The 12,160-nt window shown below is 36.0% G+C and overlaps 1 protein-coding gene across 2 annotated transcripts in view; it reads right to left on the bottom strand.

Moving 5' to 3' along the window:
* Window positions 1-12,160, bottom strand: part of MET (MET proto-oncogene, receptor tyrosine kinase) — a 116,622-nt gene that overhangs the window by 31,156 nt on the left and 73,306 nt on the right. For both annotated transcript variants that reach the window (XM_035020973.1, XM_035020974.1), the window contains 6 exons: window positions 9,763-9,923; window positions 7,882-7,984; window positions 7,633-7,769; window positions 6,788-6,949; window positions 5,921-6,020; window positions 1,875-2,093 (listed from right to left, as the gene is read on the bottom strand). In XM_035020973.1, coding sequence (XP_034876864.1) covers window positions 1,875-2,093; window positions 5,921-6,020; window positions 6,788-6,949; window positions 7,633-7,769; window positions 7,882-7,984; window positions 9,763-9,923 — 882 coding nt within the window. The remainder of the gene's footprint in view (window positions 1-1,874; window positions 2,094-5,920; window positions 6,021-6,787; window positions 6,950-7,632; window positions 7,770-7,881; window positions 7,985-9,762; window positions 9,924-12,160) is intronic.

Genomic DNA, 12,160 nt, shown 5'->3' with positions numbered 1-12,160 from the left:
TTCACTGATGGAATACAACCTACTTCACACTCATGTTTTGAACCGTAATTGGACAAGCACAACATGAAATAAAATGGCATCCTTTCTTTTGATAAAAACAGTCCACTGCATGTCTGGAAGAGGCCTTTTCTTTCTTTTCTTTTCTCATGCTTTGCTTTCCTTTGTTTCTGTCCCAAGAGAGACAGAGGTTTTAATGTGATCCACTTTAGAAACTGATAAAGGGTTAAAGAGCTGTCACACAATCTTTCCTTACACCTTATATTTCCTCTTATATATAAAGCAAATGGACTATGGGAGATTGAATGATGATACCAAAATAATCCCTCTAAATCATCCTTTTTCTCCCCAAACTGCCACTCTGTGAGATGACAGATGTTATATCCTTGTTAGAGAAAAGAGTCATTTTGTATGTAGAGGAAAAAAAGAAAGTGTTTTGTGTCTATTTCCAGAGACCCCTTGGGCCATGTTGGGAACAGCACTGAAAGGCTAAGGATGATGTCAAATCATGTTTTTCTAGGTCCAACAATTTTGTAGGACATTGAATAATGGGTATTTAATTTACAGAAAAAGAAGTTTTCTCTTCTATATAAGACTGCTTGGAAGGGTAGATAAAGAACCATTTATTTCTAATCCTTCCATCAGAGGTAGAGGAACAGAAAAATAGAGTTTGGGCATAAAAATATTTGCAAATAAACCTTTGTTTTCATCAAGAAAAACCAAATGGAATCTTTCAAATGGCAAACACAGTAATTGTTGAAAGCAAAAGGTCACACTAGATTAGTTTTATTGAAAAAAAAAAGAAGTGATAAAAGCTCTTTCTCCTTTTCTAAAACTAATTAAAGTAGCAGATGAAAGAACTTTGCTGTGGTAAACATGCTGTTCACTGAAGCAGGCTTCCATTTAATTTCATGCTGGGCTTGCTTAATTATTGTACAAAACACAATTCGAGGTTAGTAAACTTATATGAGTATGAACGTGTGCATGAATTTGGCTGTAGATAAAATCTTGTTGAAAAAGCAGAAAAACTTCAGTAGAAATGTACTGTTACTTAGATGGAGAGGATCTACAGGAACTTATATCTAAAAAAGGACTATCCTATTACTTTGTATTTGTTCATATTGGCATCCAGGCTATCTTTCAGGGGAAAAATTCTGAATGTCTAAAACAACATGGTGAAGGGTACCTTTTTGGGGCTACCAATAAAGTCTTGATCATTTTGCCATTTTATTACTACTTGAAGTAAAGATGACTGAAGTGATGTAAGAGAGCTGTACTCTAGTCTTTGTTTTGCCACTGTTCCATCACTTGTCAAACCACTTAACCTCTCTGTGTTTTATAGTGTTCTTTGTTTGCAACAGGCTGGGTTAGAAAAGATAATTTGTTTCTCCAATTGAATTACATTTAGAGGCTGCTATATTCCTACAGTAGAGGAAATCCAGCTCCATTTAGAAATCAGCTTAGAGATGACCATACTCAGATACAAAATTCCAAGTATTTCACGGAAGTACAGAACTACAACTGATGCGTTTACTTTCATGGTTCTTACCTTTTATCTTATAACGAGCACATTTAGGTGTCCAGGGAAATGTATAACAGCAGGAGGATAATGCATTACAGGCAGCCTATTTAATAGATTGTGTCCCACATTTGCTACTTATTAATACACACACAAGAATTTTTAAATGCTTCATTAAAAAGAAGTCCATGATTATACTTAACTTTTAGTCTAGGCCAAAAAGATTTGTTTTTCAGAGCTTAGATATTTGCTGATGTAGTGTAAGATAATGACCCAGTACAACAGTTCTATTCATACAGCTATGAAGTCAATTAAGTTCAAGTGATGATTTCAGAGAGCATTTTTAAGCATTTCTTACCTTAATTTCTAGTACATTTTCATTGCCTATTGAGATCATCACTGGCTTTTCAAAAGGCTTAAACACGGGATTATGTACATAAATGAGATCAAAGTATTTGGAATGGATCCCATCTAACATGAAAAAGGCTTTGGTTTTCAGAGGGAGGTGCAGATTCAGCTGTTGCAGTGAAGGAGTTGTACAGCAGATTATCTCTGAGCTAGAGCGATGTTGACATGCCTATAGTAAGACACAATTATCCACTTTAGACAGAAGATAGCTTGACAACATCAACAGCAACTTCCACAGTTCACTGTTTTAGACAATTAAAAATATATAATTTTTGAAAAAAATCTGCATTTAATTTACTAATGTTGAAGAACACATTTCTGGTAACATGATAGATGCAAAATCATCCAAACAACACAATCTTTAAAGGAACACGGAGCTTCACTGGCCTGGAATAAGCTATACTGGTCAAACTGAAGCTGGCTGTCCCTCCATCACTGTTATTTTCCTTAAGATAACAGGACAGTCACCTGGAGGGACTGCCTCTTTGTGTATGAAATACCAAGGGCAGAATGAGAGCTGGACTTTGTGTGGTTAGAAGTCCTTGATTCACATCGTACCTTTAAAATAAGTTGTGAGAATCCACGCGAAGCCCTTAGTAGGAGACTCAGTGTCCTCAATCCCGAATTAAGATTAAAATGTTATTCACAGTGTGTGGTACCGCATGGTAAGTGCTTTGCCAACTACCGAGCACCATACTGATGACATCGTAAGTAGCTCTGTAGTCAGGTCATCTTGTTAGTGTGTTTCAGGCTATCAGCTTCTGAGTGCCAGGTTCTGTGCAAAATACTTTATAGGCTGGTCTCATTTCATCCTCACAACAGTCCTAAGAGATAGGTGCTACGATTTTACCCACATTTTACAGATGAAGAAACTAAGCTTTTTGAGCTAATGTCATCAGACCAGGTCACAGCTCTGAATGGCAGAGTAGGGAACATAATCCTAGGCCATTGGCTTGAATTCACTGCCTTAACTCCCACACTCTATGGCTTCTTGCTCACTCTATATTCTATATCGGTAGATCTTTTCTTACGCTATTTTACAAAGGGTCTGCTATTATTATTTCATGTGCTTTTATCTCTCATTTCAAATCTTCCCCTTTGGAATTCTGATGTATGGAAGTTTGGAAAATGTGGTTTCCTCTTGATTGTGCTTAGACTAAACCAGCAACACAAAGTGGCACATTTAAGGTTAAATGGTTGCATTTTTTCCCCCAAGGAAAAGACAAACAAGCAACAACATCCTTAGATTTCCTTTTCTTTGACAAGTAGAGCTGGAGATAAAACAATTACTTATGCCCACAATAGAAAAAGGACTCAGGATATACATAAAAAGCACAAGCAAAATTGGGTATTTGATATTTTCTTCTAAAAATAATTTAAAACCTTATCCTACATTTTAAAATGCATGTTGTAAGCAGATAAAGAAAACAGATACATAGATATAATATAAATAAAATATTAGTTTTATATAAAATTCATATTATAATGCCAAAAGCTATTTATTATCATCTTGAAAAATGGAAATGAACAGTTTTATTGTGAGTACAATAATTCTTTATTAACAATAAGAAATTTGAAAACTATACAATAAACTGCTGGCTTATGGGCCATCATGTGTATTAATTAATATTAATTTTGTTAAGATGGTGTATTTTTATTTTATTATTTTTTTAGTATTTTTATTTTAAAAGTTTAGAGTTTGCTGGACTTAAAAGTTATCATGGCTGGATCAGTATATCTAAATCAGACCTGGCCAAGAGTTTTTATTTGTTAAATAATAAATGGGTTCAATTCATCATGGTCAGCTTCAAATTCTGTAAGCACCAAGGAACGTGGAAGGAACACACATTTCTTTATGAGGTAGTTCTCACAAACAATAGTCAAATAGAATTCTTCATTCTTGCCCAATTCTAATGCATACTTCTATTGTGATATTAAGTTTGTGGCTAAAACAAGAGAAGTTTACATTTCCAGATATGTAGAGATAAGATTTTTATCTTCTATCATTGTTTGAATCTTCCTTGGGTTATGGAACTCTTATGTCTCACATCTAGGAGGTTTTTAAATAAATGTTTGATTACAAATGAATGAATAAAGCCAAAAGGCATCTACATGTCATTATAATGCTGGTGAGGGAGAAGGAAATTTAGCTATTAATTTTAAAACCTAGGCTCAGCGAGAATTAGATAAACTAATAATTCCTCAGATTTCTAAAGAGTCACATGCCAACACCAAAAAGGGTATTCTTATTTGGTTAATGAAAAATTGTTCTGTTTGGCTGTGGAGAAGTGATGCTCTTTAAATTAATAGCAGTGGTATTCTAACTTTATTTGTGGCCATGTGCGGGGATTGGTTTTAAAGCTCTCTACTTCATACGGTGACTCCCTAGAGTACAATCTCTCAGGAATATGATAAAAATCTAATAATACTCTTTAGAGGTGATGCAATGTGGCTGATTGAGAAGGTCAAGAGAAATCTCATTGGAGATGACCTTATTGTTTGGTGATTTGGCTTGACATTTTTAGCCCCAAATTGGTTTTTGTAATTAAAGAACACTGTGGCCTTAGTCTTCAAGAAATATTGGATGGAGAATCTAAAAGAAAGTGCTGTAATTCAATCTGTCACCTGCCCAATCAAGACCCTGCTTTGGGGGGGGTGGGTACTTAGAACTTTCATTTTTAGTTGAGTGCACAAGTCCAACTAGATTATGGTATTTTATATTAGAGAAAAACATCAACAAAAATATGAAATCCTTGTAAATAACTCCAACCTTCCTAAAGTCTAAACTAAAACTATCATTTCAATGTGATCTATATAAATTGTTAGATCAATCACTTTTAAGGACGCCTTCATTTAATTTTGATTGACTTTGCAAATAAAAGAAGGGAAGGTGGAGAAATACCAAACATACACTCCAGGACATCAGTCTTCTAATGCTCTTTCTCATTACTTGATAATATGCTAACAAAGGGACAAGAAGAACAGTAACAACACCATTCTTACACCGGGATGTAAGAACGTATGTGTGCCTGCCACTTAGAAAGACAAAGATGCTGTTGCAAGATTAGAGCAAAAGGGCAATGTTCTTTGGTGCATTAAAAAAAGGAAGAGAGGAATTCTATGGACTGAATGTTTGTGCCCCTCCCTAAATCACATGTTGTAACCCTAATCCTCAGCATGATGGTGGGAGATGGGGCCTTGGGAAGGTAATGAGGTTATGAGAGTGGAGTTCTTATGAAGGAGTTAGTGCCCTTATAAGAAGAGATTCAAGGGGCGCCTGGATGGCTCAGTCGGTTAAGCATCTGACTTTGGCTCAGGTCATGATCCCAGGGTCCTGGGATTGAGCCTGTATTGGGCTCCCCACTTAGCAGGGATTGCCCTCCCCCTCTGCCCCTCCTTCTTCCTCCTTCCCCTCCCCCTGCTCATGCGCAAGTGCTCTCTCTCAAATGAATAAGTAAATAAATCTTTAACAAAAAAATAAGAAGAGACACAAGAGAGCTTGCTTCCTCTTTTTCTTTCTGCCATGTGAGGATACAATGAGGGAAGGTGGTCTTCTGCAAACCAGAAACAGTACCCTCACCAGACACCTGGATCTGCTGGCACCTTGATCTTACACTTCCCAGCCTTCAGAACTGCGAGAAATAAATGTTTGTTGTTTAAGCCACCCAGTCCATGGTATTTTTGTTATAGGATCCTCAACTAAGACAGGGAATGATGTAGTTTCTATCTGTACCGACTATCTTTAAAAACACTGCCTCAAGTTGGTAATCATCTTTTGTGTCTAGCATTTTGTGTGTGTGTGTGTGTGCATTTTATAATGTTAGCCTGAGGCAAGATAATTTTAGTTATTGTATAAAATATACTACTTGATCTGTGCTGCAAGGAAGGTAACTAGCAAAATTAAAAGCAAACCCCAAATGTCCTATGTACCCTGAAAGCCAGTGGTAAAGGCAGAGATGCAGGGTCTTAAGTACAACTATCTCTCAAAGGACTTACCACTGTAAAATTCCTTCTTGCTTCCTGTACATTTATGACCATCCTCAGGACACTAACTGAATGCAGGTTTTTCCCAACAGCTGTTATTGTGCTCCCACCACTGGCAAAATAAAATAGAAAAACAGCAATATGGAGAGGTCCTTTTTCTACCAAGTATTTTAAGAAAGAAGTTAAATTACATCACATGTAGTGACTGCAATTTATAGTCAAAGCCAAGTCAAATGGAAGTTCAGTGGTAACTCTTCTTTGGAAACAACTTATTGAACTTGGAAATATGTTTTAAAATTCCTATTTTGTAAGTTGAAGAAATGTATTTTTTTTTTACTCACAAAATATGCAAAAGAAACATTTTTTTTCTCTTTTAAAAAAATCCAAGTAAAATGAACTTAACTACTGTTAGAATTAATGGAAACAAGGCAGACTGAACTGGGCACAATGAAATACTGATTCAAAGGGAGTCTGATATGGGGAAAAGCTGTGTCTAAAGCAGGCAGAGCAAAAATACACTGAAGAATGGAGGGAAAAAAGGTAATTCCACTTTCGGCCACTAAAGTTAGTACAGACTTAACGTGTACATAATATAAGTGCATAAATACTATGGTGCCACATTAAACTGTTGCACTGAAATCCATTTAAAATGTAATAGAGTAGGATAAAATGTTTCTTGGCATGAACCTAGCAATGATAAAGTCAAATTGTACTCAGAACCTGAATGTAGTTTTCACTCCTGAATTAGAAAGGCGGTTTTTAAAAGAAATGCAACAGCATTAAAGCTAGAGATAAAACTGCAATTCCTCTTGACTATTTGACAGACACATCATTCTTATGTTCATTATTTTCTTATACCCATCAGAAGCTTTTACTTACCTAATAAAAGATCTGGTTGGATGAATTGCATAGACAATGGGGTCTTCCTGGTAACTGAAGCTGTTCATCTCTCGGTTGGCTAAGTCAATTTTCAATTTAATAGGAAACTCAGTTGGAGTGGTTTGAGCTGGAGTATAACATTCGAGAATACTATCTGACACACTGAACAAAAAAATTAAGAAAACTGACCTTAGCTATTAGATACACATATTTTAGAATTATATGCATAAATCAAAAGTATATCACTCAGTGGCTCCTAAATGAGAATTTCCAGATGTGTTTAGAAAAAAGCGCTTTCTAATGTAGCCTATTTACATTTGACTGGATCCCAAACTTAGTCTTGTTGTAGACAAGCCATCTATGACTTCAAAACTTTGGGATTTTAAGCAATTTTTAAAGTATCTTTTTGGTACTTGATTAAACTGAGCTCTTTCACCTCTAAGAATCAGAAACTTAACTTCCCTCTAGACCCAATCTTCCCCATGTTTCTTACATCCCCAAAGTGATTTAGCCTAATTGTAAATCTTGTTGGAAATGTTTAATTTATTGTCAATTACCAGATCTCACAGCTCACAGCATAGCCAGGATACTAGATGTAACATTAGAGAAGGTAGATGGGAAGATGAAACTTAAAAAGTGGAATTAATAAACATAAGGGAAGGGTAGAAAAAGCAGCAAAAGGGTAGATGGATATAGGAAGGAGGAAGTTTTGTCCGTAGGGGAGTAAATAATATACATCTTGATTTTCCTCCACACACACACAAAAAGAACAATCTTTTCTTGATTTGTTAGGTATAGATACTAATCCTACTTGACTGATGCAACAAAAAATAAATTTACAACACCTTTTTAAAGTACATGTTTTCCCACCAATTGAAATGTGTCTAGAATTCCCACTGTTTAGGTACTTTCCAGTTAAAGTAAGCAAGGTGCCACCAGTCTTAGGACCATAACTTGGAGAAATACTTGTTATTATAGGATCCTGAATAGGAAATAAAAACAAAACAAAACAAAGTAACTTGTTAATTTTATGACTCTAAATAGATTAAGTAACAAATATCCTAGTTCTTGAGAACAGTAGTGCTTAAACTTACCACATAGGAAAAGGTATTATATTGTGCTGTCCCTCGACCATTTGCAATAATTATGGATATATTGAAATGCTCATTCACTGCAGGACCAACTGTGCATTTCAGCCTGAAAAAAACCCAAAGTTTAATATGTTGCAAATCCAAAGGCATTTTCTGGTTTGGCTGTTTTATGTGGAGGATCATTAACCATAAATTGTGAGCTGGCTACTCTGAATAGCAAGCAGAGTTTTGTGGTAAGCATTAGGGCTAAAAATCATATATTTCCATTTCTATACTATTACACTTCACATAGACAACACAGGAACTGTTAAACCTCATCAATATTGACCTCACCAATTGAAAAATTCATAATAATCTAAGTCTAAACCTCTAAAATTGTTAGCATAATGTTTGGCATACATAAGATAAAGAAATATTTCAATACCATATGAAACAATGGGCTAATTATAAACTAAATTTCTTCATTAAAATATGTCAACAGGTATATTTCTGTGGTTACACGTGTCATGTGTTTATTAAATTACCTTAAAAATAGTGAAATTGTGACAGACTTTCCATAGAATTATTTTTGAATTAATAATCTTACAGTCCTGAAAAAGTATAAATGTGATTTGTTTTGTTAAGCAACTTTTTAAAGAAGAGAATGAATTATGTTTTACTTTTACAGGCTCTAATATATAAAGCAATGAATAAGAACTTACAAGGGAGATTTCTAGAAAGAATTTGTTTTCCCATTAGCCTAAACAAGTACAACATTAATTGATGTTTTGGTCTCAGTAAATGAGTACATTTATACCTCTGTGTGATCTTGGAAGGAATTCTACAAGGTATAAAATAACCACTTGATAGAAGTGGTTCAACCATAAAACTTGAAATGTTTGGTTCTTATTACTACATGATAACTAAACATTTCTGGATTCTCCATTCATTATGGGATTTTACATTTGATAGAAGGTGCATGGAGGAAATGGTGGAACAAGCACACATCTTGGATCAGGAGAGTTGAGTCTGAAGGCCTGTTAAGCTCTTACTCTCTGGATTGCCTCTGCTAAACTACACTCCACCCTTTTTTTTTTTAAGATTTATTTATTTATTTGTCACAGCGAGAGCACAAGCAGGGAGAGTGGCAGGTAGAGGGAGAAGCAGGCTCCCTGAGAGCAAGGAGCCCCATGTGGAACTCGATCCCAGGACCCTGGGATCATGACCTGAGCTGAAGGCAATGCTCAACTGACTGAGCTACCCAGGCGTCCCTCTAGACTCCACCTTTCTGAACTTCAGACACCACCTTTGTAAAATCAGTATAGTATTGTTATCTCCTGGGATGAATGACTAAATGAGATACACTTCTTATATTATAATACCAATAAATATCAGCTGAATATAAATTTAAGTGGATAAAAAAAAAAGAAAGAAAGAAAGAAAGAAAGAAACAAGTCTCAAAAATGTGACTGAGCTGCTTTACTACATTTCTGAGGTTTAGAAAGTGAATTTAGAAGAGAGGGTCTTTATTGAGCTGTTTACTGATTTTTATAGAAAAAGCCATTGGAGACTCTATATTTGAACACTTTAAAGATGGAGCAAGTCCAACCAGTGCTGTTCTTTCAAATCTATCCAACAACTTCTGAAGAAATGTTACAAAAATTTTTGAAAAACTCCCAGATGCTGGATTCTTCTTTTCTTTAACTAGGTAATGTCACCTTTTTCCTTTTTTAATCCTGATAAGTAAATAGGATTAAAAACAAAACAGTTCCACAAGGGATGTTAGAGGGCCAAGACTCTTTCTAATTCAAGACATGGACTTTTGGGACAGTCTTTATAAGCATTCATTCTAAAACACAACTTGTTTTCCAACCATACCCTAGAAAAACATTTAAAGATCCTTACATATTTGTTGTGCTCTCACTCAAGGTCAAGGTGCAGCTCTCATTTCCAAGGAGAACTCTGGTTTTCTTTAAATCAAATTTATTATTCCTCCTGAATCCGAAGTCCCAGCCACATACAGTCAGCATTGTCCCTCCTTCCAAGGGTGCACTAGTTGGGAAAACCTACAAGAACAACCGAGAACTTAAAAAAAAACAACATCAAGACATTATTTTCTGTTTGTGTGCAAAACAAACACAACATGTATCCTCACTCTGGAATTTTTCTGTTCTGCCACTGTCTTTTTTTTTTTTAAAAGATTTTATTTATTTATTTGAGAGAGAGAGAATGAGAGACAGAGAGCATGAGAGGGAGGAGAGTCAGAGGGAGAAGCAGACTCCCTGCCGAGCAGGGAGCCCGATGCGGGACTCGATCCTGGGACTCCAGGATCATGACCTGAGCCAAAGGCAGTCGCTTAACCAACTGAGCCACCCAGGCGCCCCTGTTCTGCCACTGTCTTAAAAAATGGAATTTTCACTGCAGGAAAAAGGGTCACAAATTTCACAGAAGCTGGAACAAATATTAAAACTATCTAAGATGTGCTGATAAAATAAGTTGTTTTCAGGAGATCCAGAGATGGGACAGAGAGCAGATTCAGCCTGGGTGGAAATGAAGGGCCTTCTTGGGCCACTCTGAAGTGAATTCATCTGGTAATCTTCTAGGGTGGAGTAGACAGTTTGGGTCCAGACTTTCACATTCTTGTAACTCTCATTATAACTCATGGGCCTCTGATCAAACTCTGATCAAAAATCTTTCATGGGCCCTAGAAGTCAAGCATCAATATGTGTCTTGTTCTATGTATGAGCTGGGTGTTTGCTACAGTCTTGTGAACTATGGTATTCCCCACCTAGAGAAGAAAGAAAGTCACATAGTAAAAATACCTCTTGGTATCCAGTGTTGCATTCAGCAGATATCATAATACCAAACACATAGAAGGTATTCAGTATATATCTACCATTCACTCATTCATCATTCGTTACAAATCATCTACTGTGTGCCAAGCACTAACAAAGGAATAAATGAATCTATTTCTTTATACTTGTTAATTCATATTTATTACTGATTTGGGGTTTTAAATATGGTCACCATTTAATATATACCAGCTGGTTAGTTGACACACCCAGCTTTTAAAAAATGATGTAATTTTAAATAAATACATACAATATATTATTTCTATTAGAAATAGATATTACAAAAACCAGAAAGAGCCCCAAATGTGATCTGTATCGTAGCAATGTTTCTAATTATCTCTCTTGGCATTATTTTACATCTCATTTCTAGGGCTGATTTTTTTCTCCCCCATGTTCAGTGTTAAATAAATAGGTTCATTTTTCTATTGCAGGCTTACTTTTGGTGTGTTGAAAGTAAAATTTGAGTTCATTAATAAAATTTTGGCAACTGTGACATAAAATAGCAGTAGGTGCTTATGAAGTCTATAAGACAACAGTTCTTAGGCTAAAACTATTAAAACAAAACAAATTTCCAAGTTAAAAATAAGCTTCTCCTCGGCAGCTTTGTCACAATTGAGAAAGGAAATGCTCTTTTGGGGGGGGGGACATATTGTAAATTGTGCTGTAAAGTACAATGGTGGGAAAACATAGCACCACCATAGAGGCAACTCAAAAACCAGTAAAGGTGTTTGCTAAAGGCCAGTTAGTAAAAGTCTAAAAGTAATTCTATCATAATTTAGAAGGGTTTTAGCTAAATACACATTCGCAAACATTCCCATACATCCCAAGTAAACAATCGCAAACCAAAGTCTTAACTTACCCTTGCCACCAAATCCTTTTAAAGTCTTAGCTTAATGCTTTTATGATAGCTATTTTATCCATAAAATCCATTACACACTTGTGCCGTCCATGAAAACTTACCTTGTCCATGTCTAGGCAAATGAGAACTGCTCGAGAAAAAAATACCTGTTTATTATTATGTTAGAAATCCAGTAGGAGAGGGCAAGGCATCTAAACCTCCCAGACTCTCTTCAGCCTGAGGCAGCCACACAGCTGCCTCTCCCTTGTTTCAGGAGGAGGTTCCCATAGAAGACAGCTGCCTAAGGCTGATGCTGGCCTGATCCTGCCGCCTAGGTTCCCCCCTTTCTATGTAAAAATTGAAGTCTGTCACTCTACATACATCATCACTTTCTACATAAGGCAAATGGATTGGGTGATGATTTGAGAAAAGACACTGAGAGTTGTTCAGTTGGTGTGCTGGCAACAGAAATGGAGATTATAAAACCTTTACTAGTCGGTTGGTCAAGATTCAAAAGTTCAGCTGAACTCAGCTTTCCTCCCTGGGCTGAGATATTAGAGCAGGGCATTGGAACATTTCCCCCTTAGCTTATGGGGTAATGTTCACTCTTCCA

The sequence above is a fragment of the Mirounga leonina genome, unplaced genomic scaffold (genome assembly GCF_011800145.1).
Source record: "Mirounga leonina isolate KUSES-001 unplaced genomic scaffold, KU_Mleo_1.0 Mir_174, whole genome shotgun sequence".
In the NCBI taxonomy this organism is placed as follows: Eukaryota; Metazoa; Chordata; class Mammalia; order Carnivora; family Phocidae; genus Mirounga; species Mirounga leonina.
The sequence above is the reverse complement of the archived record's forward strand: the minus strand, read 5'-3'. Positions and strand labels throughout refer to the sequence as shown.